At 46.0% G+C, this 27863-nt stretch overlaps 1 protein-coding gene across 2 annotated transcripts; it reads right to left on the bottom strand.

Moving 5' to 3' along the window:
• LOC119456244 (cytochrome P450 3A16) lies at positions 1-27595 on the bottom strand. 2 transcript variants are annotated; one of them, XM_037717892.2, is made up of 14 exons: positions 27265-27595; positions 24594-24690; positions 24131-24183; positions 22352-22448; positions 21844-21960; positions 20468-20556; positions 15194-15339; positions 13083-13198; positions 12452-12593; positions 8430-8590; positions 6348-6439; positions 2152-2295; positions 1031-1193; positions 1-174 (listed from the first exon to the last, which is right to left on the bottom strand). In XM_037717892.2, exons 1-14 carry the CDS (start codon positions 27327-27329, stop codon positions 88-90), a joined length of 1569 nt encoding a protein of 522 aa, XP_037573820.1. In that variant the 5' UTR covers positions 27330-27595; the 3' UTR covers positions 1-87. The 2 variants fall into 2 exon arrangements, with proteins under 2 accessions (XP_037573820.1, XP_049525578.1); XM_049669621.1 differs by lacking the exon at positions 24594-24690 and having other exon boundaries at positions 27265-27591.
• Positions 27596-27863: the final 268 nt, after the last annotated feature.

Here is a 27863-nt window from a genome sequence, read left to right as displayed (position 1 = left end):
TTCACAATAATTCATATTTATTTTCATCCTTGTGAAATAGGAAACATGTTAACTCACTAATGTCTCAGACAATACGCGCGTACGTCACTAAATGTCATCCCCCCGCTTTCGTATTCCAACAGTGATATCTTCCACGCTCAGAACACCGAGCCCTTTTCCAATCTTCAGAGGGACCTACAAAAGAAAGAAAAGAACGAGGTGACGTTAGAAGCATATGCGAATACTTGGGTGTGAAAATTTTTTACAACGATAAGCTGCGCCCTGCGCTGACCAGTGTTCTTGCACACAAATTAAGCACACTACGACTTAATTGCCTTTTAATACTCAACCGAGAAAAAAATCATTCCGGTGATGGCAGGTTGAATTATTCAGACAATAAAGAAAAGAATGTTTCATAATCACGTTTACAATTTTTTTTCTTGGTGCCTTCGTGCCTATGCATTTGGGGCCGAATTCATAAAGCTGTTCGTTCATAAGTGCTATTTGCCATTGGCCGACCGCATTCGCTAATAATATAGCGATATCAAGATTGATGGGCATATACCTTTACGAACAGCTTTAACTTGATAAATTTTTGCGGATGCGAACCCAGTAGTTTCTTAGCGTCCTTCATTTTTCTTATTTTTTTTTCATAGAAGTTCATACGAGCACGAACCCGGGTTTATAATCCCGTTGCGCTGAATTATTGAGCTTATTTCTAATTACATTAACCGTTAATGAAAGTGAAATGCTCACACTGTTGCTCGCCTTTACTTAAATGCTAAATGCAACACCTATTTCGGTCGATAAAACATTCAGACGCAATAACATGCGCAGAAAATCAAGGCCATTTTGTTGTAACTTTTTCATATTATACATGCACATCTTGAAGCATTAGAGCGTAGTAAGAGAACTTCGTAAGAGAAATGCTTGTCTAGTTTACGTGCGCTCCACCGATCACGCAACGAGACATCAAGACAGGCGCTGCTGACAACACAATACTTTGGGGGGGGGGGGTACAAGGACTCTTGCAACGTTGACACATCGTTACCTGCGTTTTGTCCGCGCGCACGAACTCGACGTTGTGCACTGAATGGAGCAAGCAGAGTTTGACGGCCTGAAGCGCGAACCGCATCCCAATGCAGTTTCTTGGTCCAGCACCAAAAGGAAGGTAGGTGTAAGGCCGTATAGAGCCTACGTTGTCTTTGCTGAACCTGCACGGTGCAAGAGTAGTACGACAGAGTTGGATGTCAGGAATCCACTGCTAATATGGGCACCAGTATAAGAAGCATTTGTGCGTGGATTGTAACGTTATCAGACCAGATAGAAGGGTCCACGGGTTGGGCGGTCCACGAAAATGGCTGCTACACGATGCCCAAATCACATTTTTTCCGCCACATAAAAATGCGCGAAAGGCACGTGAAGTTTTGTGATTGGGTTGCTACGTGATCTCATGCACGGCCCGGAAAGTGTCAGTGATCGGCAGTCAAAATTTTATATTCGCGCTTAAAGGTGGCAGCTGAGAATAATTCGCGAAGTATTCCGAACAAGAAGCGAGTCCCGGCTTGCCGACAAGAAAAAGAAAGCGCTTGCTAATGGAAATCACTGAAACGGGTAACACGCTCGTACTCGGCTCCTTGCAGTGTACCTGTGCTGAAGCTGCAAGCAAGCTCGTATGCTTACGATAAACGCCTTCATGCTTGCCGCGATGTATACCCGTGAGCAAATTCAGACGCACAAATTGGAATTGACGCTTGTCCTGGAGAATTCGCAATTCCAAGTTCGTACTGCAGTACTAAATTTCAGGCGGAGAAAAAAAAAAGTGGTGCTATCGCGGAATCCCTGGTTCCTACACGTTTGCTCAGCGTAGTACGTGAAATTGTACAGCAAAACGGTGTTTACGGTTCATATAGTCTATGGTTATGGTTTATACAGTGTTCGTGTTGTATTATAAGTTGCGTCTGCTGTCCTTGGTCCTTCGTTCATTGGCGATGTTTTCACCTGCTGCAGTAAGAAAATCTGCAGTTACAGTAGTGTTTACCGTGTCATCAGTCGAAACAAATAAGACGTTTCACCATCGAAAGTCAAATTGCACAATAGAAGCACTTATTAACACCGTGGCTTCGAAATTTCGCCGCATGAAACCTGGTATATGGAACGCGCTGTTATCACCTCTCCGGTTTGAAAGCATCCGGTTCAGGGAAGAATTCTGGGTCATGATGCATAGCGTAAATGGGAATGGCGACGACGCAGTCCTTGGGTATCTTGATTCCGGTTTCTCCCAGCTCGTAGTCTTCATATGCAGCTCGTTCGATCCTGGTGAAAGTCGGCAACAAAGAACCAAAAATGAGGATTCAGAATCAGAGTTCTTATTTCTGTAAAAAATTTGTCAAGCAAAGATATATAGCATAGTGGCGCTAGGCTAGCAAGATTGAGAGAACAAGGATAACGATATACAGGAAGGTTAACCAGTGGATATTTGCTTGGCTATACCTACCCGACTTGAGGATAAAAGCAACGAAAGAATTTAAAAAGAAAAAAACAAGAGCAACGGAAAACAAACGTATTGTGAAGAAACGTGAGCGTACATGTGAAAGCGTGCGCAATCCAATCAATTTCTCGCGCTTTAAGTTGCAAGCGCCATGGAGAAAGCTTATCACTGCGCACAAAACCGACAAAAGTTGGCAAATGAGAAAGCGAGCATTGATGAACTGTTGGTGAAATTAGCATCTAACAAGAGAGAACAAAACCAGGGAGAGTATTTGTAAAACCTTTTCACCTACTGCGAAATGCCGAGCACGCGAGCGTCTATGCTTTTATAAGCGTAGAGCCCCCAGCTATAACTTCATAATTTTTTTACATATCAAGCAACCGCGCTAAGCATATTTCTGAGAGGCTTTAAAAATCGTCTGATTGGGATAGTAAAAGATGCACATAAGGCATTAATACGGGAAGAAGTCCAAACTTGAAAAAGCTTGGTATGCGGAACGCCTTAATTAAGGGAGACTTGGTTCCGTCCTCAATGTCAGTGCAAGGAAACATGTTCAAGTTTACTTCGGTAAAGAAAACATATTCTGACAACCTGAGTAGAATCAAAAAAGCTCAGCAAAACAATCGCGGCACTAACCAGAAAGGTTAAGGATGTCGAAGTAATAAGTTCACAAACAGTGGAGATTGATTGCAAATAAAGTGAGAATGCATAGTAGATATACACAAGGAATACAGAATTCAAGTAATATATCGTACAAATACAATCAAGAGTTCAGGTTGAAAATAAAACGGCAATAAAGGGAAGCAAATGACCGAATGTTAAATTTTAAATGCTATGGTACTTGCTATGACGTGAAAGTCCTATACACTACACGTTAACACACTCGAGACTCGATAAGCAAGAACGCATGAAATAGCTGTGGCGAACGAAAAACAGCACACACACGAAAATGAAGACAGAGGCAGTTCCGACAGTCCGTTTTCGTGTCAAAGATGCACAAATAAGTCTTAACCTCTACATGGAATACTGCAGGAGCAGACGAAGATATTGTGGCTGTAGTGCAAAGCCTGGAAGAATTGAAGCTGCTGGCTCCAGAAGTTGTCAATAGTTGAGAGAACATACAGACAGAGGAAAAGGGGAGAGAAGGCACTGGCTATTATAGCGAGGTTCACGAAGAGAATAGTATGAAAGAGCTTTGAATTGAGAAACGACTCAAAACTTCGTCGATAAAGACGTGACACGGCAAACCAAAAAGCGAGTTTGGTTGACCAGAGAGAGAGGAAAATTGATGAGAGGAAACGCAGAGATGTCGGCCTGATTCCATCTAATATGTTCAGAGCAAAGACGAAGTTTGTCTTAAAGGCTAGTGAGTAACGTTATCTCATTCAGACTAGAAAGTAGAAACGGTAAGCTTACTGGTTTTGAAAATACCTGGAGCAGGATTAGAACAAAGTGTGTAGCGGACATTTAAAGCATTTGATTCGATTTGCTAATATGTGAATATCGGTCTTCGTTTATTGAATGGTAAGATTAAATTCGAAATGTCCATGCTGCCAGACTGAATTTACGGCCATATATATGCGAAAATGCTATTCATCCAGACTTAGTTTCATTAAGATTAAATAATTTACACGTTTCCGAACGCTTTTTGTAGAATCCTGATCCATACGAGCAGTTGAACTGCTGCTGATAACGATGGAAAAGAGATTCCTTTGTGTCGATACAAACTAAACCCGAAGCTTCTGGATCACAACCTCGCTTACGCTGCATCTATTAGGATAACAGCTACTAATACGTACAAAAACTACTTAATTAGTGTAACATTTTGAGCATTGAAATTCACCCAAGTCTTTCTCGGAGGGAAAGAGACCTAAGATTAAATAAGGCACTGCTGAATCACGGAGAAAACAGTGGTATTTTTATCGACGATATACATTACGACGCTCTAGCAGCGAAGAGAGCGAACGTAAGAAACTGTTCAGGTTTCCTAGTAGGCTCCTAGGTAATAAAAAATTAATTGAAGCGTAGGAGAGCTGTGGCAAGCAGCCGCCAAACAAAATCTCGTTCAGAGCAAACGAATGCAGTCTGTAAAAGCACAGTGGAGCACACCTTTCAGGTTGCTTTTCCAAGATCAACCATGTGCGGTTTTGACATTTTTCTAACCTTTAGACGCCCGTCATTGCAGCTTTCACAACAACCTACGTCATTATCAAGTTCTGAGGGCTACAATCAAAGCGGGCTATGTTGGTAGCGAAAAACGCTTAGCCTTGGTTCAAAAAAGAAAAAAAAGTCCCGGTTGTGTCGCGAATTGGCGGCTCACGTGCAGTACCAAAAATTCCAAAAATAACACATCGCACCAGCAAACATATCGCATCTTGAAGATGCATGGCAATCGAACCCTCAACGTACTATACGACGCATCTCGAGCACCAGAGGAATGGGAAAACAATTCTGAATCATTGATTGAATCATTTAATCACCACACGTCGCAATTGTTCGTCAAGCGATGACACATTGCCTCCTTTTAATGCACAGTATATCTCAATCCTGTGAACAATGTTCAACTACCATAATAACATGAGGTCTAAGGATATGTCTTGGAGAGCCTCGCTCAACATTGTCTTGTCTTGTGATTAGAGTAATGCTGTGACGGTGGCTAGTTCGTGAACTGTTATGGCTGGACACGCTGCTTAAAGGTGTAACAAAAGAGCATGTTAGGAGGGACAAGAAAACAGACAAGGTGAAGCGCCGTTGAAACTTAAAGGTATTTGTAAGAAAGCAAACAATACCGTGGTGAACCGCTGCCATTGCGACGTCAGGGACAAAAACAAATTTGTCGAACGTAGCACCAATGTCGTTCACAGCCTCCCGCGGTCATGTGGCGGCAGTTACGTAGGCAGAACGGGAAGGCTAACACGTGTTAACGAGGAGCTTAGGGAACATCATTATTTTTGCATACAGACTATCGTACACACCCCGAAAACCTAGCTGCGCATTGTGCTGCATGCACATGGGAACCGCGCTTCTTCGATACTGATGTTATCACGCGCTCTTTCAACCAGGCGGAAATAGAGATTAATGAGGCGTTTGAAATGCATGTTACTGATAGATGTGTAAGCGCACCATCAATAGCCGTCTTAAAAATGTTATAATTTTCGAACGCATGCAGCGCAAGTCCCCCCCCCCCCCCCCCCCCCCCCCAAGAAAAAAAAACGCAAACGGCTTAAGCATACATGTTGACGAAAAACATTATCTGTGTAGTTTTAATGTCTCTCTTTCTGCACGTGTTTGTTATGCCCGGCTTGATTCTCTGATATTTCTCTTTTTTTTTTTTTTACTGTATCGACAACGCGCATGCCGTTACAAAAATAAAACAATCGCGAGTTCGCACTTCACCTCGTCTGTCTTCTTGTCGCTCCAAACATCTTTTTTTTTTTTTATTACGCCTTTACGTAGCGCGTCTAGCGATTATCTCGTGACAGCTGAAGCAAACGCGCTACCTGTTTAAGTACACCGCGCACAGGAAGCGCGTCGCCATTTTATTCGGCCGTCGTGACGACACGACAATGGCCAACTGCGAAAGAAACTCCTTCAGAAATGAGAAAAAGTGCGATGCAGTGCCGAGCGTTTTTTAATTCCCCAACAATATTACTATCCACGCCAGTGTATGACCTATCGTGTTTGACAAACTTGCAATCACTATTAGCAATCCAATAAAACCTACACGAAGCGACTTTTTCTTAAGCTGGTTGCTTCGCGGTGAATAAAAAATACCGTCGTGCGCAGAAAGGAGAGACAAGGAACGTGTTGGACAGCTGATTACTGGACTATATCATTATGCAACTCCTTGCAAGTGTGGTTACGCGAAGCATCGTACCTTATGCCGGGTGGGTACAGCCGCAGCGTTTCCGACACAATGCAGTGAAGGTACTCCAGCTTAGAGACGACGTCAAGACTGGGCTCCGGTCCCTGCAGTGAGAAATTCTTAGCATATTAGGAAAGGTATCGGCACACTTTTACTGACTGCCTACTATATTTCGTCACATTGAATACATTGGATACCGAATCGGTTATTGTTTTTTCGTTTGTTCTTGCTCTTGACAGCCAGCTAGAGCTGTTGCGAAAGCGTTAAGCGTCTTGAGCTAAGCGTAGCGCATTGCTTGGCGGATCAGGCCGCTCACCTCTCTCATAATCAGCGCTCGTAGTGGGCTATACTATACACAGACGTGCCGACAGCCGGCGTGACTGTCACACACGCGAAAAGCCGAAGAGCAACACGCAGCGCTAAGATTTGAGCAAGCAGCCCAACACTGTCTTTAAAAAAAAATGATGCACGGCACCAACAAGCGTGAGAAACGCATGTCATTGGACAGAGGCGGAAGGTCCTGGCAGATGGTGAAAGAGCGGAGTCAGAACGGCGCCCTATATCAAATACTCAGACTCGATGACGTCAGGATTCGGGCTCGTTCAATCACCATTTTTAAACTTGAACAATGTGACGCGCAGGACAGGAACAGAAGAAGGACGCTGATTTCGCACAACTTCATTATTCCGAAAGAACGGACATTAAAAAAAATAGCTCGAGACATTATGCTGATCCAACGCGCATATTGGATATTATGTGAAGCGAAGCTACCGTGAAGCGGTTAATTAAATGATTTACGACTAAATGTGGTGCATAGAATTTAATCTTAGGCAAGATGCAATGTTTATGTTTATGTACTACACTGTTCATAAGCTATTCCAAAATGAAATCACCAGTTGAGCTGGATGCACGTGAATTGATCCTTGTAGGGCGAAGAATGCTGAGAGGTGTTTCTCATGAGAGGATATGTAATATACTCTCTGTCGCAGTACAGATATAACCCTTCTGTGATAGTGGCTTTGCCCTCTGTTGTTTCACTGCGCATCATCTCATCTCTAAACGCTGAATTAACCTCCCTACCGTAACGCCCACCGGGCGAATGTAGGTATCCGAATAAATAACAGGAAAACGTTTAGGCAGACCAACCAGGAATATGCGTAGGCAAAATACATATATATGTTCATAGCAGACACACCTATATATATATATATATATATATATATATATAGGTGTGTCTGCTCTTTCGAAATAATGAAATTGTTGGTAGTGAGCGCTGCGTGCGTTCTCTTATTCTGTGCTTGCCCTGTGTATAGCGCTGTTCAATATTCGAGATAATTAGACTACTTATAGAACAAAGTGAGCACATAGAAGCCGAGACAAGCGAACAAACGTGAACTGATTAGATGTATGTTATGCAGCTAACTTAGTGAGTTTTGCAACATCAGTGAATTAACAAAGGAAACGAATACATTTCGTACCTTTTTTATATGAGGGATGTTTCGGCACATCGCAAACACGTGGAGTCGAAACGGTGCACTATACGAAAGATACAGACTACAAAGAACAAAGCGAGTAGGTAAAGGATTGGGCGAGCAAACGGCGTGATATATTCAATGTACCTTTTGCATCGAGCTTATTCAGTTTTGCGTCCAAACAAAAACGAAAATCTGAGAAGTACTTTGTTTGGTTCGTGTTTGCGGACAGTCTTTCTTTTACAGACACTATATATAATTCGTTATTTTAGCGACATTGCATACTTTGCTCCATTGATTCTATAGTTGCACTTGAATACACGTCGATAGCAACCATGCCTGCTTGGAAGACCGTATCAATGCATGCTACGCTGTCAGAGTTGAAAGCAAAAATAAATAAATAATAAATAACGGACGGAACATGATGACACACGCGTATTCCAGAATCTCGCTTAATAGCTCGTTGCCTTACTCAAAAGTGTTCCACGTATATTTATTACCTTAGCGTAACTGTACATCAGGACTTGTTACTCTGAGGATGAGTTGAGTGAACGCCTTTTGCACGAGCGTCGCGTTTGGGCACTTATAAGTGTCACGTCCTTTAAGACGCACGTTTACTTACGTGGTTCGCGAAGCATTCGTCCACTTCTTTCCGTAGCTTGTCCTGCGCGTCGGGGTGTACGGCCAGCAAGTAAGTGGCAAATGCCACCGTCGACGAGGTAGTGTCCTGACCGGCCAGAAAGAAGAGCACGCATTGCGCAAGCGCTTCGTCTTCCGTCATTCCTGTGGAAGCGCCGTCGTCGATTCAAACATCGTGACTATTTATTAGTGCAGGGTAAAGCACTCCACTTTCCTGAATCATTTGTTGTAATTCGTCTCCATTGTTGCTGAATAGGACAATGTCATCTGCAAACCGAAAGTTGCTGAGATATTCGCCGTTGATCCTCACTCCTAAGCCTTCCCAGTCTAAGAGCTTGAATACTTCTAAGCATGCAGTGAATAGCATTGGAGAGATTAAAAGATTGGAGAGACTTAAAATATATTGTATTGTTAATGCGTAAACATAGATAATATGTTTCGAGTACACGTTAGTTTTTTTTTCATCCTTTTTTTTTCGAGTAACAAAAACTTGAAGCTCTGTACTACGCGTACAGGCTATAGTTGGGGCTCGCATGAATGCCTGCCCTAGTACTTGTGCATTTGAACAAGACTTCGGTTGCTTTCACGAAGAACAAAAAGGATCGGTTGCATGTATTGGCGTGTTCGCTTATTCGTGTGCGTTCAGCAACTATAAATTCTAGGGGGACTTCAACCAAATTTCGTAGTGCCCGTTGGAGGTACCACAACTGTGTTTTAAATGGATCTGAAATAATGTCCTCGCACGTGCAAGACATGCGTTATGCCTTTAATATACGTGCACCAAGCATACCAAAGCAGCCAAGGATCTCCGCTTCGAGCTTTTCTCAATAAATGTTGCTAAGCCAAGCGGATTTCGCAAGCCTTTTTTTTTTTTTTAGCACTCGTGACTGCACCACGTGTCCTGCACCAGGAGTCGTGGAGCAAAAAATCAAATGGAAGTCAGAGTGCAGGAAATTTCAGCAAGGTGTCATCTAATTGTAATGAAAAAAAGAAAGCTGGCATGCCACGCAATGAAGAGGGTAAAAAAAAGCCTTGGCATCTTCCTCTGTGTTTTCTTAGATCACTCTATAGTTATCGACCTGACAACGTACATACAGCAACAAAAATGCCTCAAGCGCATATCAGTGGCGCTCTTTCTTGATGTGAAAGGGGCGTATGACAATGTCACACATGAAGCGATTCTTGAGTCATTGGAGACTGTCGGAATCGGTGGCCGTATGTTTCAATGGATCAGAGACTATTTGACCAGAAGGTCCTTCTATGTGCAGACCGAAAATGGCCCCTCTGCCAACTACTATACCTACGGCGGCGTCCCACAGGGCGGGGTATTGAGCCCTATTCTCTTTAACCTATCTATGATTGGCCTTGCTGAACTATTACCCAATACAATACACCTGTCAATCTAAGCCGACGATATTTGTCTTGGGTCTTCTGCGGTGACTCGTCTTCAAGTGCGCGCAAGAATTCAGCGGGCAGCCACCCTAACTTGTTCGTATCTCAGAAAACAAGGCCTTACTATGTCCATCGAAAAATGTGCGCTCATTGCGTTTACGCGCAAACCCATGACACCGTACCCTGTTTCTCTCAATGGCCAGGCTATTACATACCAGAAGTCTCACCGCTTCTTAGGTGTGATTATTGACAGGAACCTTTCATGGAGCCCCCACTGCATCTACATGAAGCGGAGACTAATTTCGATTATACATATACTGAAGTTCCTGTGTGGAAAAACTTGGGGAACGTCGGTGCGGTCCATGCTGCAGCTGTACAGAACACTGTTTCTGGGCTTTTTACGATACAGCTTGCCGGTTTTAGCGAACACATGCAAAACAAATATTCGTACCCTCCAAAGTTTGCAAGGCCAGACTCTGCGGACATGTCTTGGACTTCCACGATGCGCCTCGACTTATGCAACAATCGTGATTGCTAGAGACTACTTGATTACAACATACATTACGGTTGACAACCTCAGAGCACACATTCGACACCTGTGTCGCGTACCTAGTCATCACATTGCTGCTTTGCCGGCACAAAGACCTCAGGCCACGTTTTCGAAACCTGTTGCGACACATCGAGGCTGCCTTCCTTCGGGATTTACACCAGCAGCAAGACCACTGTCACCCCCGTGGTGTCTACGACAGCCACAAGTACACCTCACGATTCCGGGAATTACGAAAAAGCTCCGTCATTCCACGGTAGCTCTACGACAGTTGACATTGTCATTGCTTAACGATGCATATGAACTAAGAACGCAGGTTTACATCGATGGATCTGCCTCAGCCACCAGCTCCACAGGCGCTTTTATCATCCCGACCTTACAAGTCACAAGGAAGTTCACAGTGTCCCACATAACGACTTTACGGCAACAGAACTTGCCGCCCTACGTGCTGCTGTTAATTACATCGCAGAAACACCACCTCGAAAGTGGGTCATTTTTTGTGACTCCAAGCCAGCCCTTCAGAGTCTGCAGTCAGCATTACGACGCAAGACACATGAACAACTGGTGTTTGAGACCAGAGAGGTTCTCCATCAAGCCCTCATGAACGGACATATGACATCATCTTTCAATGGCTGCCGGGGCACTGTGGCATCGTCGGTAATGACCTTGCTGATGATGCCGCCCGGTCAGCCCATAAGGAAACCCTGACTGTTCCTATACCCTTATCAAGGACAGACGCAGCGAGGGGTCTTCGTTTACTCGCTCAAACCGAGACAGAAACATCATGGAGCAGCACGATTTTTACGAACTGTCATCTCCACCGGCTGGATCCTACACTGAGGCTACAAATTCCATCGAACTTACCCCGCCGTGATGCAACTTTACTTTGCCGCCTGTGGTTAGGTGTGGCTTTTACGAAAGCGTACTCATTCCTTCTGGGCATGTCCGACGCACCAATCTGTGACTCGTGCAACTGTGAGGAGACGGTGGAACACGTGCTGTGTTTTTGTCATATTTATGAGACCAAACGTGACATTCTTCGGAGTGTGTTAAACAAATTAGACAGGAGACCGTTTTCAGAGACAAAGATTCTTGGACCGTGGCCCCACGCGTCGCAGGCTCACAAAGCGACGCGGGCATTGTTAAAATTCATGAAGTCGACTGGCCTCAGTGACCGACTGTGAAGTGTTGGACAACCGCACGTGTTCATGCTGCGAGTACTTTCTTCCCTCTCTCCTTTCTGTTCATCCCTCTAAACCCCTTCCCCCGTGTAGGGTAGCAAACCGGACGTGCGTCTGGTTGACCTCCCTGCCTTTCCTTTCTTCTTTTTCCTCCTCCTCCTCCTCTATAGTTAAATTGCTACGCTTCGCACTGGTATCTAATAAACAAGAGGCAAGCGATTTCCACCGCTTTTCCATAGATGGCATCGCAACCATCGCATCCATAGATGGTTTCCTGCATGGAAGCTGCACGAAGACGACGGTGGTTTAAGAGAACAAAATACTTCATAACACTTCGCAAAAAAGACATAACATTTCTTCAGCTATCACTAAAATTGTGCAGAATTCCTTGCGAATATTTTTGCTTTTTTTTCTTCCTCGTTTATCTTGAACCTCGGCAGCAGCATAACAATCGAACTGTATGGCCAAACACACTCAAAAAAGGGTTTCGACACACACACACACACGCAAAGTAACACAGGCTCTAGAAGACACCCTAATGCGCACACACGCACACACACGCGTGCACACACACGCAATCGCACACACACGCAATCGCACACACACGCACAAGCACACAAAGTAACAAGCTCTAGAAGATACCCTAATGGAAGCTCCGAATTAATTTTGACCACCTGTTATTTTTCTTAATTTTAACATGTGGCCAAAGTTGAGCACACGAGCGTATCTTGCATTCAACCTCCATCGGTATGCAGACAATGCAACCGACCATCAAACCCGCGACCTCCTGCTCAGTAGCGCAATGCCTTAGCCAATGAGCTACCGCAGTTGTGTGCATCTATATCTTGATGACCAGTAAGGAAATAAATAGTCACCCCCGCGAACCTTTGGCACAGAACGTCGCAGTGGACTTGTCTTCGGAGCCGATGTCGAAAAGCATGCTCTCCGTCTCCACCGAGCCCTCGGTGGAAGGTTGGAGGCAACCTTTTTGGGCCTCCATCATCAGCTGAAGGAAGTCTTCGTGACACTGCGGCGAAAAAACAAGAACTCGGAAACCTAAATTTTTATCGTGCTGTAGACAATGTTCGTTAAAATTCTTCAAGCACATAGAGTAATGCAGTTCGGCCTCCATTAAGAGTGCCCTTTGCCTACAGTCTCATACATCTTCATGAGAATAAGAGTAATTCATTGACTCACTGATCGATTTATCTATCCCTTCATTCATTGAAATGTCGAACGAGTAATTGTGGATCAAGCTTTCGAAACAAGCTTGGTTGATTTAGTCAGATGAAATTAGAAATGTTGACAACCATTGCATCACCGGCATATCCTCAAAGAATAAGTTGTTCCTTGATAAGAGAGAGATAAAACTTTATTTTTAGACAGCAAACTGGCGCAATTACCAGAGGATGATAGTATGAGGTTATCTGAAAACATTCTGGCAATCAAACACTTTCCATAAAGGTGCTTAAATTGTCGAGAATAATAATTAAAAAAGAAATGAGCAAGATTATACCTGACTGTGCGCTTGCCTGTTCCCGATAATTCCTTGACATACTTTCTTGAAGTAGACAAAAGAATTGTCATTCAGCACCTTGATCTTCAGCGCTCTCACCAGACCCGGAAACAGCACTGAAAAGGTTTTTTTTTTTTTTGCGGTTATTGCGAATCCAAACTACTGGCCTCTCGTTTTTGACGGCAGCGCTGCCATCGCAAATTTGCTCGAGCTGAGTAAATGCATTTTCAAGCGAAACTTGTATTGTTTCACAAGTGTCGGTGGCGTCACGCAAAAGAACTCACTTCTCCCAGAGATCCGATTGGCAGGATTCCAGCTGCGCCGGCGCCGGATCACGTGACGCACGCGACAAATCAAGGTAGTTTGATGTGTCGCGGGGAGGGAAAGGGAAGGAACTACTAAGCGGTTCATTTGAGAAAGGAAAGGTTGACGCTATCTTCTGCAGCCCTTGAGGGAGCATGGCTCAGCGCCAAGGGAAGGAAATTGGGTTGGTGCGCGCTACGCCGGGCTTCCCTCGCCTCAGATCAGGGGCGGTATTCCGTAAGAGTCCAATTAGTGGACTGTCCATTTCGGCTGTCGCTCATTGGCTGCTGCTTGACGTGCAGGAAGGAGACTGGCTGGCACCTTCCTGCACGTGAAGCAGCAGCCAATCAGCTACAGGCGAAATGGACAGTCCACTAATTGGACTCTTACGGAATACCACCCCAGTTTCGGCCTCCGGATGGGAAGGCGGCGCGTGGTGCGTTCCGCCGAGGAGCAGGCTGCGTTTGAGCAACAGCGCTGCGAACTGACTGGGGAACGAGCTTGCCGATTCTAGCATGAGGGCTTCCGAAGCCCAGGCGAAACGTCAGTGAAGATCCGCGGACCCCGAGTTTAGGGCAAACTAAGCGGAACGCCTGCGACAGCGTCGTCTTGCCCTCCAGGAACCCGAAAACGGTGGTACACGCCAACTTCCCCGGTGCGACGGCCAGGTTTCAACGCGAGTTACTCAACCGGAACTTCACAGTCAGGTGCAGTGTATGTGACCGGTTGTGGTTCGAGCACAACGTCGTACTCGTCAGTGCAATTCGTACCGAGGAACACAGAAGAAACACACGACAAGCTTCGCTTACCCCAATTTTCTCGACAGGGGAAGGGCTGGTGATATTTTTTTACGCATTGCTCACATATTTTCTTACTAAAGCTTTTTCTTATTCAGTTATCAGAAAACTGGCATGCATATTTACAAGCTCAAGTTGATAACCTCGAGTCATGATTCACAAGCATTTAAGTTGAAACTCACAGAGCAGCCAGTTTAGAAGAAAGGCGAACAATAATAGTAAAGACAAAATTCGTAATGAATAGGACCATCACAAAACGAGATTGACGCAGTGGGTATTAACAAAAAAGATATACCTACAAATCATGAGACTACACTTGAATATTCTAATTCACTGAAAACTGGTATTGTAACATTTTCGTAATATGATGGTTTAGAAAAAAATAAACTGGAGCGTGAAATTTATTTAAGCTTCGACAATAATGTGTCCGTCTGAATAACTTTTGCAGCCTTTAGCTGAAGATTTCGGGGTCGTATTTCTCAATGACTAACGGTCTGGCTGTAAGCTTCAGCTGCCATAACACTAGTCCTGCGGTGTTGACAGGAGTTTTACGTGTGTGTTGTTCTACAGCGCTACACAGAAATGTGCACGGGCGGTCCGCATCGCTATGACCACCTGCGAGTCTTCGAGCGCGAACGCTTTGTCCTGGTGTGGCGAGTTTTCAGACATGCTTCTGTTGTTAGTAACACCTGTGCAGACCGTTTTGTTTCTTGACAGTTCTATCCGTAGCAATTTAAGTAATCAATCTCTTTCAACAAGTAGACCAAAAGAGTTTATTTATTCAAATGTTAATCACTTCATTATTACAGAACTCCGTACTGAGACAGGATAGGATAGTGTCTGCTTGGTTCCATAAGTTTCGCAGAACCACAGGTAGAATAAAGGCAAGCGCATAAGGTAAATGTATAAAGTGCACTAAGTGAAACAAATGCATCAATGGATAAAAAACACTCTACACATTAAATGAATCACTGGTTCAGGTGGCGTTGTAAAGGTGAAGAAAAAACGCACCCGCTAAGAGCAGCTTGGGAGTGATTTTCACAGAGAATGCCTTTCGAGCCTCGGTCACAAAATCGTTGGTGGTGTCCGTGTGCGAATCTAGCTTCGTCCCAAATGCGCATGTGGCAATCACGTCCAAAGCGTAGTGGCCATAGAACCTGCAAGTTATTAAGATAAGATGCCTTAGCATCTTTAGCGTTTCTGGTTAACTTTACCATCCCAGTTGCGTGTCAGCATAGCGCGTGTGAACTAAAACCTGCTAGATACATGCACGGCGCAGATATTATACTTGTGGACGTTATGTGACAATGAAGGAAAAGCTGCAGTGGCGGAACTTCTACGCTTGTGTTACTGCGCAAAGTTTGACAGCGCTTTCGGTTTCTTGAAGCAGACAGCGATGGTTTTGCATTTGTCAAAACTCGGTAGAGAAAAGCTAAAGAATGAGTCACATTTAACACTGAGTAGTTTATTTTATGGATCACTTTAATATATGCGCGCTTTAGTAAACAAGATGGTTATGTTTTCTGTTTCCCAACTTAACTAACGCGAATGACACTTTACAGAACAGTATTCAGGAGCGTTGTTACTTGCGCGTGCTTGGCCTCTTTCTCTTCGTTGCCATGGAAAGTTGTCCGCGAGTATAGAACATGCAAAGCTGACAAGTGGCCGTGGCGGTAGCCATTTAAGTAAACAGTGACACTATGCTAAAATCTCGTAAAACTACGAGAACTTGACATGGTCAGATGTTTAAAAGTTCACTTTAGCACTCAAAGTTCGGCCCCAAATAGTAATGCCAAAATTAAACATAACATACAATGGCTTAAGAGCATTCTCTACATCGCACAAAATAAGTATTTCTATGTTATAAAGTTTCAAACGATAACAATCTTGATTACTTCCAAATTAGAGAGGTTTTTATCTGCCATCCACATACAAACACAATATGGCACGTTTTTGCAAGAGAGAAAATCCGATGTAGTTTTTCACGGTGACGTTTATCCGGGCACAGCATGAAGCGAAGTCCGTGTACAACATAGTTCATTTCCGTAAGAAATGCTGATGTCGCATTTTATCACACAGTTCCCCACACACAACAATATACTATACCCACTCACAAGCAAGAGTCGCCAATGTTTTTCAGGGTGAAGTTCACCACACACATCATTGCTGTTCTTGTAAGTAAAAGCCGATTCTGTTGCTTTTTATGACAAGTTTCCCCCACACGCAACATGTTCTGTTCTCGTAAGCTAAAGCTGATGTCGGTGCTTTCTATGATGAAGTTCGCGACAAAATCTGAACAAATCAAGTTAAAAACTTCATATGTTACGACCTCGACGGGAGCAGAACTTGCGGCACTTCGTGTTGCACTTGATTTCATTAATCAGGAACCACCGCAACAATGGACAGCCTTTAGTGATTCCAAGGCAACCCTTCAGTGCACACGAAGCCCAATGCGCCACGGACCAAATGAACAACTGGCCTCAGAAATTCGACAGATATATCACCACAGCCATGACAAGGGACACAACATAATATTTCAATGGTGTCACAGACCCCGTCAACGAGGCGCAGACGCCGGACTAAATTCCAAAGCCGAATTATCAGCTTCCGAAAATAATCCCACGAAAGCAAGGACAATTAAGAATGGGCCCTCTGGTGCGCCAGCGAACGCCGGTTGCTGTCCAAAGACCGAGTCAGAGCCCAGAGTTGTCAAAAACACAACAAAATATATTCTTCACACAAGGCAGTTACACACACACTTGCACACTTAGGCTAGATACAACACAATACAAATCAGATGGGTATTAACAAACGCAAGAAAATAATTCACGACAAGCACTAAGAGTCCAACACGTAAAGTACAAAATAAATAGGAACACTAAGTGTCCAATCGTATTCACCGTGCTGGTTGGTCTTGGAGTCAGACGATCTCGGCGTAGCTCGCGCAAATCTCGAAGAAGGAACTTCTTCCGGAAATGCAGACGCTCGATGAACCCGTCGACTAGCTTGCCGGGGAATCCCCTTCTTCCGCAGACGCTCGTTCTTCACGTTACATCACTTCACGGTGCGGACTCAACTCCTGAATTCCTCACTGGACTCCTGGATTCCTAACTGACAATGCTCGCACGGCGTTTATATAGCCGTCGACGGTCCTTCTCGAACATTCGATCGGAGTTGTGATTCCGTAGCACGGCCAAAGCTTGGGAAGCTTCTACTCTTTTCTCGTACCTTCGACCGCTGCTTTCGGAACATTCTCGAGGGGGGGTGATGATGACTCATGCTGTTGGCGCGCGCGCTCACGCTGTAGTTATCTCTCTCGACTCGCCGGGTGAGAAGGTGTCTCGGCGCGCGCGTGTCCTCTCTCGTCGACTGCCAAGACACGCCAGCTCAACTGCAGCGGAGGTGGCAGGCCTCCACCTGGCCGTCGACCTACTCGCCGAGGAGCTCCCTGGGGTACCGGCGGCCATCCTCTGCGACTCCAAGGCAGCCCTCCTCGGCCTGCAGAGGCCAGAAAGCGCCAGCCTTGGAGTCGCACTGCTGTCTACCCGGCTGACAGCGCTGCAGGACGCAGGCCACCCGGTGTCCCTGCACTGGATCCCCGCCCACGTAGGGATCCCGGGCAACGAGGCCGCCGACACCCTGGCGAAGGACGCCCACCACACCACTGTGCCCCTCAGCCGGGCCGTGACGGAGGGCGACTTCACAGGGCTGCGGCTGCGGCGACACCTGGCGACCCACCACCCAGACAAACGGGTGGCACTGGGACGCCCTCCACGACCACTCCCCCAGCGAGGCCTGGCTCGCAGGGAGACCTCGCTCCTGCTCCGGCTCCGCATCGGCTGCAGCTGGACGGCAGCTCGCAGCTACCGACTGGGACGAGCGTCGTCCCCGGCCTGCAGTTCCTGCGGGGAGCCGGAGACCATGGAACACCTCCTGCTGGCCTGCCCGGCGTACCTCCAGCAGCGGGGCCTACTCCTGCAGGAGTTCCGCCGCCTGGGCCTCCCCTCTGGCAAGGAGGAAGATCTCCTCTTCCCCGGCCGACACCACCTTTCTGCACTTAGAGGCGTCGTGGAGTTCCTTGACTCGTCAGGGCTCTCCGCACACCTCTAAGGTCATTTCTACAAGCGGGAAGGCCTCACGGCCTCCCATCCCACCCCGGGCCTGACCGGTCCGGAACCACACCCCCGCAGACTCCGCAGCACTTTACGGCCCACCACCTCGGCCGATACGTGCCGCCAATGCCTGCCGGTTTGCTACGCCTGGCCATGGTGACTCCACTCTATCCCTTCTTTCGCTCCCACTTACCCCTCCCCGTTGGCGCTGAGCCGTGCTCCCTCAAGGGCTGCAGAAGATAGCGTCAACCTTTCCCTTTCCTCAAGAACCACTTATCATCCGGTTAACGTCGCTCCGTCGAGTCTCTTCCAAGTTCCAGACGTTTCGGCGCCGTTGTTAGCGTTGTTGCTTGAGGCGTATGCGCTCTCCCCCTCTGTTGAAGTTGCCGCGGGACCGGCGTGTTCTTTCGCTGGCTTACGTAACACGCGGTGCGCGCTTGGATTACGCGCTCTTTTGTGACAAATGGCTTCCAGGACATTGCAACATCAGCGGGAATGACCACGCCGACGAAGCCGCCAGATCTGCACATGAAAGTGGTCGATGTGTCTTGATTCCGCTTTCGCGAACAGACGCTGTGGCTGAGCTGCGATTGATGTGCCGTGAATGTACTTTGCCCCTGTGGCACTCGGAACGTTTTCACCATGCGTCGTTTGCATTCGTTGCCTCTGGATATACGGATGCATCTACCACCTGGGTTACCACGACGTGAAGAGACCATGCTGTCCCGTATGTGGCTAGGCGTTGCATTTACGAACTCATATGCCTTCCTTATTATTGCGATAGCAATTATATGGACACTTGAACCGAATTTCCGCCGTCGGCGTCGCCGTCGCCGTGAGGTTCCCTATAGATAAAATCTTCGCCGCGCGCCGTATGCCCGAGAGGAAGCGTGCGGAGACGCGCGCTATCACGGAGAGCGAACGCACTCAATCTCCCACGCGCAAGCAAGGAAGCAGGAAGCCAGCGCCGGAGGGAGCAAGGGGGGGGGGGGGGGGGGGGGCGCACTTCTCTGCCAACAACCGCGCTCGTCGCTCGCTCGCACCGTCTCTTATCTCCACACGGCTCTGACCTTTAAGTGCATTCGCCGCTCAGTTTCCGTTGAAGCGATAGACCGCACGTACCTTCGCCCGCTGCGGCGTATGCTTGCTGCCAGCGTTTTGACAGTCGTTGTCTGCTGTCATTCAGTGTGATCTCTTCGTGTTTGTGCGCGCTCACACCACGCTTGTTCATTCAGTTCGTAATAGTCGGGCCACATTTTCCAACGCACGCTACACACGCAATGCTGCCCGGATCGGCAGTGCAGCGCTACAGGTGTGTCCCTTCGCACGCGCTGCCCACGGGAAGCGCTTCTCATCAACACCACCGTTTCACACGCGCCTTCTCGTGGTCATCGAGTCTCTCTTCATGTTGGTCTACTTACGCCGCAGCACACCTGCTTACTTAATCAGCTCATGTTTACTACAATTCATATTGCTACCAAAGCCGCTCACCTTACTTCGTATGACATTGCTGTGTTGCTCTCGCATTCATTGCTTCGCCCTTAGGGCGAAACTGTGACATTTTTTTGAAATGGCCAACAGCCCCACGTGCGACACATGCAGCAGCGGTGAGAAGCACCGCTGCTGCATGTGAATTAAGGCTACCCCCGTGCAGGGTAGCCAACCGCAACTACCTCTGGTTAACCTCCCTGCCTTTTCTCTATCATTTCTCTATCTCTCGCTACTCACATATAACACGGTCAGTTATAAGTAAAAGCCACTTTTGCTGCTTTTTCCACAAGTTCACCGCCATACACACAAGTTTCTGTACCGTAACTAAAGACTGATGTCCTTGCTTTTTTACGGTGAAGTTCACCGGGCACAACATGGTTCATTTCCATAAGGAAAACCCATACTTTTTTTTTCACTTCATGGCAAAGCCCATGGCGCACTCCTACAACAAAAATAGCACGTTCGCCGCGAACGTCTCTGTGTGAGGTTGCAGGTGCCATCTGACGTAGCGTGGAAGAGGGCTATAAACTATACTACACAGAGGATGCCATGACATGGCAGAAGACATCATATTCGTTTGCGTGCTTTGTATGCCAGTACTTTTACTGTGCTGCTGACTTAACCTCCCGTCGAAAATTGCCATTTTAATCAATTTATTATGACAATTTGAACATGTACTCACTGCTTAACATCGATGTCCTCAGCCTTTTCCGCAGCGTCTTTCAGGTGCTTACATGTTACTTTTGCGCAGTCTTCAATCAAGGAGTTCATCTGCATGAAATTTCGTGGTAATAGTTGATGACAGTGATATTCACAAAGAATCACTCAGATTTGTTACATGTCTAAAAGAGACTTTTGTTTTCAGTGTTTTCTTGTTAGTAAAATGTTAGATACCTAGAAGATGTTTTAATCCTGGGAAATCTGTTTTATGCGCGAACATCTTTCCTCGCTGCCTATTAAATTCTATATCTTCTTTTAAGTGCAACTTTCTTCATGCTCACATCCTGAACATTCTTCGAACACCGTAAGTATACCTTCAGAGTCGCCAGATCATGGCGAACACGTTGTTTAATCGCCTACTAGGCGTATTACCAACTTACACGCAGCAGGAAACTTGCCTCGAGATAGCCGAGTCTAAAAGGTCAACCGTCCCACTTTCCTCACTTGAAAAAAAAGATAATATTGACACCGCAAAAAAAGGAAACTACGACCAATGTTCATCTAAAATAAAACCAGAATTTGAAGCCAACGCTTTCGCTGACAGCGCGCCCTCGTCGTCTTTCATCCTTAGTTCCCATTTTTGTTCACATCTTTCGCAGACGTGGCAAAAACCACAAACCAACCGCCAACGATACTGCGCAGACACAAAATACGTTTTTAATGCACGTGGCAATATGGCTCTGAGGATTAGGCTTTCTACAGGATTCATTCAATCGCAACGACCGTCCGATGCCTGCCGGCAGACAGCAGGGAGCCACGCAGGGAGCGACCAACAACGAAAAGCCGAATCAAAGAGTTGAGCCAGGGAGCGCGAGTACTTCACGACAGCTTTCAGCATACGTGGATAAACGAGAATTGAAAGTTTAAAAGAGAAGGTATTATTGATTTTGTCATTCCAATGGTTATAAAAAAACCCGAAATATTCTTGGAGGATGGGATGCCTGAAGCTATGCAACTGCATGAGCAATGCATTTTCAAACTTCGTTCAAAAGTGTCGCGGGGCCTATACTTAAGCCACCTTGATTTGACCTAATTAGATATTTGAAACAAAGACCTAGGTCGTGTCCATTGTCTTAACGTGGTGTTCGTCTGTCGATTTGTTCGGGATTAAAAGCAGCAGAGTCGTTTCCTAGTTCGTTGGTGCTCTAGTATAAATGGAAGCTGAGTTAGTTCAAGTCTTCTGGTATATACTGCGGGGTGAACAGCAGACGCTGGTACTTTTTTTGGCAGTCAGCAACGTTAACTATATAGACGAGGACGAATAAGAGAGGATCACAACACAAGCACTCAAATATGAACTTCCACCAACCCGCCGAAGTTTCTTACAATTGCTGGTACCTTTCTTAGCTTGCCAGTCGAAAATGCCGGGCTTGCCGCCGGTCGTATTCTCCTCCAACGCTCCACGGCTGCGAAGACCATCATGTTCCTGAGAATGGTATCGTCGAACTGTCGTTGCTGTGTACCAGTACAAAAAGAACATTTTTGACTTTCCAGAAGGAATAGTGTTAACACTGAATAACACCCAGCAACTTTCCCATCTGCTCAGTGTATATTGTTTATCCTGCTTTGTTGTTGGATTTTTTTTTCGTAACATTTTATAAATTCAGCTTTTCTTTTTCTTTTCGAAAATTATTATTCTTTTAATTTTGCCCCCTACTCCTTATTTAATACTTTCAGTTGGGGACCCTTTGCGTACAATAAACAAACAAATGTTAAGTCTCAATCACGGTCATACCATCCTCCTTTTACTTGTTTCGACGTCACCGCTCCAGTACAACCTGTCCGACTCCATGATGTATACTCGAACTCTTGCCCCGTACTTACGTCTGAAGATTGGTATTCTTACCCTTCTGTTCGGCAATAGATGGAAGTCTTTAACGAGAACCTGCTTCACAAGCTCTGGGTCCGACACCATTAGCGTAGGCTTGCCTCCTTCGTAGATGCTGCGATGCAGATCAAAGTACCACGTTATTGCCGTTCTTTAATAGTCAAAACAGTGCAATGGAATGTCTGTGTGTGGCTCGGATGAATATGCATGGCTATTGCCTTGCTTGTTACAGATGCTCATATAGAGTGAAGAAACATTGAGTGTCATCATCGAGGAATAGCCAACCGTCCAAAAGTATAAGCACTAAGGTTTTCTCACTTTAACTTAATTTCGATTAGTTCATTTAACTCCTTTTGAATTGGCATGAATAAATCAGAAGATGTAGGCACGATAATTTCGTACCGGCTACTCATTGACACACGGGAAATCTAGGAATATCTCACAAGTCACAGAACAACAAGAAGACAAAGAAACGCATCAAATGGGTCAAACACTACGAATACTCAAAACACAAAATGTCACAAGAGAGGAAACACGCTTTCAAAACAAAAATAAATGCTACATGTAATGTCATTCAGACGTGACCAAAGCCTTACGTTTCCTTTGTATCATAATACTAGTCAACAATATGACTGGCCTCCAAAAAACTTTTATAACGTTCTCATTTTTTAACGCTGTAGCAACGTTTTTGAAGAGTTTTTGTCAGCTGTGGTCCCAACAGCATACTTTTACTTATTAGCATCCTCCGATCCAACCTCCTTATTTGCACATCAGACGAGTTCTTAGCATAGTGTTTACGGTACTCTAAAATCTGTACGTCCTCACTCTCTGTTTCCTTACTCGTAGTGTATGCTTTTAGGACGGTCAAGTAGGCGGGGCCCAATCACAAAAGGTGGGTGAGTGTTTCTAAACGTTTGTTGAGTTCTGTGAAAATACGAAATTCAATAAAGGGTTCAATGTAACAAAGAACATAGTTCTAGAATTAACGTCGTACATTGTTACGCTGCTATCGTAGGGCAGACGTAGTCCTTAAAATGCAACGCTCCTGATGTACAAAGTACTGAGTTTTTTTTTTTTTTCCGGGCTGGAAAGAACTTTCGAGTTGACTGAGTGGTGGCTAAGTGAGAACTTTGAATTTGAAGCGTGCGTTTTAGGTGTTCTATTAGATAATACACTTTCGGTCCCGGTACGCGATAGTCGTTCCACTGCGTGTCCTGCGGAATTAGAAAATAGGCGACACTCATTTGAGCGTGTTTTGGATTCTTCTGAACGTATCTTCTAAAATAACCAATAGGCCACTCTGTCTGTCTGCGTTTTTACGTCTGCACGTTTGGTTCTTCAAATGGAAAGGGAAGCAGGATGAGGGTTTGTCTCTGAGAACATTGTCGCCGAACATTGCGATCGATACGATATCCTACCCTTGCTCAGTATGTTGGCTTGATTGTGGCGTAAAGTCAGAAGACCCCGTTGTCCGGATTGACCAAGCTTCAAAAGTGGTGACGGACATTACGTAGGAGCGGAGCTCAGAGCAGCGCGTCTTCCTCTATGAAACCTCTCCTTTTGTCTTCCTCGGCCATTTATAGAAGACTAGGCGAAGATGTGCCATGGGCTCTCGTGAGCAGCATTTCGTTTTTCTTTCTAGAGGCGCGGGAAAGCGAACTGTTTGCTTGCTAATATTTTTTTACACATAGTGCATGCTTGATGTAAAAGCAAGAGCATTGACCGATTGCATCAGCATACTTGCAATAAACGAGTGTTCGTCGACAGGTTGAAAGACATGGACAAGACGAAACTCACCCAAAGACCCGGCCCATCTTCTGGCACCTTTCTTGGTCACTCAGACATATTGGCTGAAATGAAGATACCGTATTTACTCGAATCTATGTGTGCCAGAACTCGGAAGGTCAAACACATCTTTAATGTTCTTCAGAATGTAAGACGAGCACAGAAACGCTAGTTTGCTGGTTGAAAACAGTCTTGCAAGAACGTCCGTGCAACTTAACTGCGATGCAAGTCTCATATTTATTGTTTAATTTGTATTTAGGAAAATTCTTTCCTTTAGCGCATTTTCCACTACGGTATCAACACAACTTGACTGTAACAAAAGCCTCGGGTAATCCACTTTTTTGTATAATTAACATATGACTTAATGTTAAACGTTTTCAATGTTTGCTATATTCAGTATTACTCGTTTACGTCTTTCAATTCCTTGTGGCATGAAAAGTAAAATAAAATCAGTAAAACAAGCCAAAAAGTCTACCTTCATGACCAGTCTTAAGATGGGACCAAAAACAACGGACAACTTCTCGTGAACAACGCCTTGGTCCTTCCAGAAGTTCCTGTGTCGCGCAGCATGTCTGAAAATCAGCATACGCACTCGATAATAGCACCTTGACTGTTATTAGCGAACAAGAGAAATGCATGTGTACACTTTTTTTGTTTTCCTTTAGGTAAGATAAGTTATTTGAAAATAAGCGTCAATTTCGCCCGGAAGGCGAAGCATCGATTGCGATAGCAAATTAGTGGACAACTATACAAAGTAAGGATAGTAGTTTTATCGGCCGTATAAGCTTGTAAACATAGGCACACTAATTAAATTAACAAGCATGGTGTCACGCGCGCACAAGCAAACATGAACGCATCTCACTCGATGACAGCGGAAACTCGCTGTCAGAATGCTGGAGTGAGTCAGCGCAGCACCAGCAGCGAGCGCATTGAGCTTCGTGCGGCGCTCGCATCAACGCGATCTTATGCCGCGAAAACACAGGGAGGGCGGACTCTGCCCCCGCAGCAGATGGCTTTCAAGATACAGCCGCGCGGGCGGTCGCTCGCGGCGCAGAACGGACCCCCCTCCCCCCGGAGCCTTCCGGCCAGGCGAAAGCGCGCAGCCGCAGTAAAGCGCGGCCCCTCCACCTCCTTACCCTCCTCCGAAGCGTTGTGCCCACGGTGTAAGGGTTGTGCCCGACTGGAAAACTGCGCGCTTCCTTCCCGCTTCCCGCTCTTGCGCGCACGAGCCGCGATTGCCGGCTCACCATCGCATGATTTCACTTGCACATACAGCGTACTGCGCGCGGCGACGATTATATCGCCCGTGGACTTTATACGAAACCTCACGGCGACGGCAGAAATGCGCCTGGAGTGTCCATATCATTTATATCGCAATAAAACACCGTTTTTGAACGATGAGTGCGACAAAATGTTCTCGTGGCGCTCTCAACTCTAGTCTTCAAATCGGATGTCCGTATATTGTTGCGCACAAGGTCAATGATGATTGTACCAGTTCTGGCTGCTCACCTCCAAACTTCAAGCCATAAAATAACTTCAGCTTATCAGATATCAGCAACCGACGACGGTGAAAATAAAATTATTTTACTACTATTTCTCTTACATTTCACCCTGCCGCGGTGCCGCCCGATTCTATCAAGCATGTCATTTTTGAGGCGTCCACATCGTGTGTTGTGGGTGAGAAGGCAATGTCAGAAAATGAAGCCGAGGCCACGTTAGGGGAGTGCAGAACATACTGCATTCTGTAGTTTGTTCAAAGCAACTTTGAACAGGATTCCGTGCTTCACAGCGCCTCAAAAATGCCACGTCCTACCTGTATTTTTGCTTTCTTTTTTTCCCCATGGGTAGATGATATGACAGCCAGATAAGGATTAGTACGAAAGGAAATTGGAACCACAAGGTTTTTCAACAATTGTCAGTGTTTTGACAGCTATACGTTCAAGGCCTGTCGGCCAACTTGACACAGATATAGCCTCAATGGATTATTGGGCTTGGGCGTGCGTGTTCAATGCATCAAAGCTTAATCAGCAGAATTCAACTGAACTCATTCGGTTGTTCAGTAGAGCTTAAGCCGAGAGATGATAGCACACCATCTAATAGCGTTCAAGCCACTATAGCTCTCAGCACAGCAATTATACCACTGCGCGAATATCATACCAGGCTCGAAAATGAAAATGCCGATCGAGTAAGTGAAAGGGTACTGTATAAGCGGTGCGAGCTTGGGCGAGCTGGTTAGACATGCATGCCTGGAAATGGGGCACCACAAAACAGACATGGATGAGACATATCGGCCCCACAGCACTGACTGCAAACGCAGTTTAATTGCCCTAATCGGTCGTTTTATATGCGCTGCATAAACAACAAAGATACACACAAGAACTACAACGACAGGACAATGATTATATATATATGTGCCACCTGCTTAATGAAAAGCGATTTCCTTGTCGGGAAAATAGACGGAACACCCACGCCGTCTTGTTTCAAGATGATTATTCTCTGCGCTTCGGTTGCCATTCTCGTAGGCTAACTAGAGTAAGCTTTCTAAAATAGCTGCTATTTGATACGCCAAGCGACAGCCCGGAAGAAATCTGTTCTCACCGTACATTTCATGCGGTGCTCGTTTACCAGAGGGCGAACCTTATTTCCTCACAAGTTTCATTACAACGTGCCTAAATGGACTTCAACATAATGCAACTATGCTCAAGTATAATTGCGCATACTTGTATTGCACGGGCCAGTATGATCACATTATGCTCGCCCGCGGTTTGGTGCGCGTGCAAAGCTTGTTGGCCAATCGGAGTATCAGAACGACCCGCCGTGGCAGATAAGTGGCGTTCATGCTGCTGAGCACGAAGTCGCGGGTTCGAGTCCAGGCCGCATTTCCATGTGGGCGGAATGCAAGAGCGTTTGTGCACCGCAGACTTCGCAGTAACTTAGAACACCTAGGGTGTTTTAGCGCTTCAACGTCCGCGAAACGAAATGCGGCAGCCGCAGTAGAAAATAAAACCAGTGACAACTCGCATGAGCAGCAAAACGCCATTGCCGCTAGCTACCGCGGCCAGTGAATCTAGATGACGCAGGAGAAAAATAGGAAGAAGGATAAGCCCACCAGCGTAGAGTGCCGTGATAACTTTTGCCTGACTTACCTATATAGCAGGAAACACGCTGCAGCCACTAGTATGACGCAGTCAACAAGACTCGGGAGAAACATCGCGATTGAAAGTTGTCGCAAAGAGCTGGGAAGTCTTCTTTGTTCGCACGGAGGATCAAATGCAGCGCGGCAAGGTGCAGTTCCCAGGCAAAGACGACTACAAGTGCAGGAGGATCTTGGAAGTGCCTTTACTGCAGCTTCAAACTCAAGTGAACACTATCGAGTCAGCAATATGTACAGTACTCCCATGCGGCACGCACGGGACAACACCGGTAAACAAATCGGCTGCGGCGCACGGGATAGGAACAAGCCACGAGAGCTGCACGCGAGCCCCGATAGGGGCAGCTATCGCCTTCGTCTTTGGTGACACAAGATATTGTCAACACCGTTGCACAACGCCCGGAACCTTTCAGCCGTGACGTCATGCTAGTAGGCTGACGACCCGCGTGTACATTCGCTGTCCGCGTTCATGTTTTCGTCATGCGTCATTTGCTACGAAAATATCATGCCACTGGTGGGACGTCATGGCCCCGAGCGCCCGGGCCTTCTTTTACTGCTATTTGCGTGAGTGATCGAGTACAGGCGCGTGCCATT

The sequence above is a fragment of the Dermacentor silvarum genome, chromosome 6 (assembly GCF_013339745.2).
Source record: "Dermacentor silvarum isolate Dsil-2018 chromosome 6, BIME_Dsil_1.4, whole genome shotgun sequence".
Lineage (NCBI taxonomy): Eukaryota > Metazoa > Arthropoda > Arachnida > Ixodida > Ixodidae > Dermacentor > Dermacentor silvarum.
This window is presented reverse-complemented; position numbering and strand designations above follow the sequence as displayed.

Excerpts from the sequence above, each read along its gene's own strand:
- LOC119456244 (XM_037717892.2), bottom strand. The coding sequence starts at position 27,329 with ATGTTTCTCCCGAGTCTTGTTGACTGCGTCATACTAGTGGCTGCAGCG. Across the intron at positions 24,184-24,593 it reads TCTTAAGACTGGTCATGAAG|CCAATATGTCTGAGTGACCA; the intron begins GTAGACTTTTTG and ends TCTTCATTTCAG. Across the intron at positions 8,591-12,451 it reads TGCGACGTTCTGTGCCAAAG|GAATGACGGAAGACGAAGCG; the intron begins GTTCGCGGGGGT and ends GCGCTTCCACAG.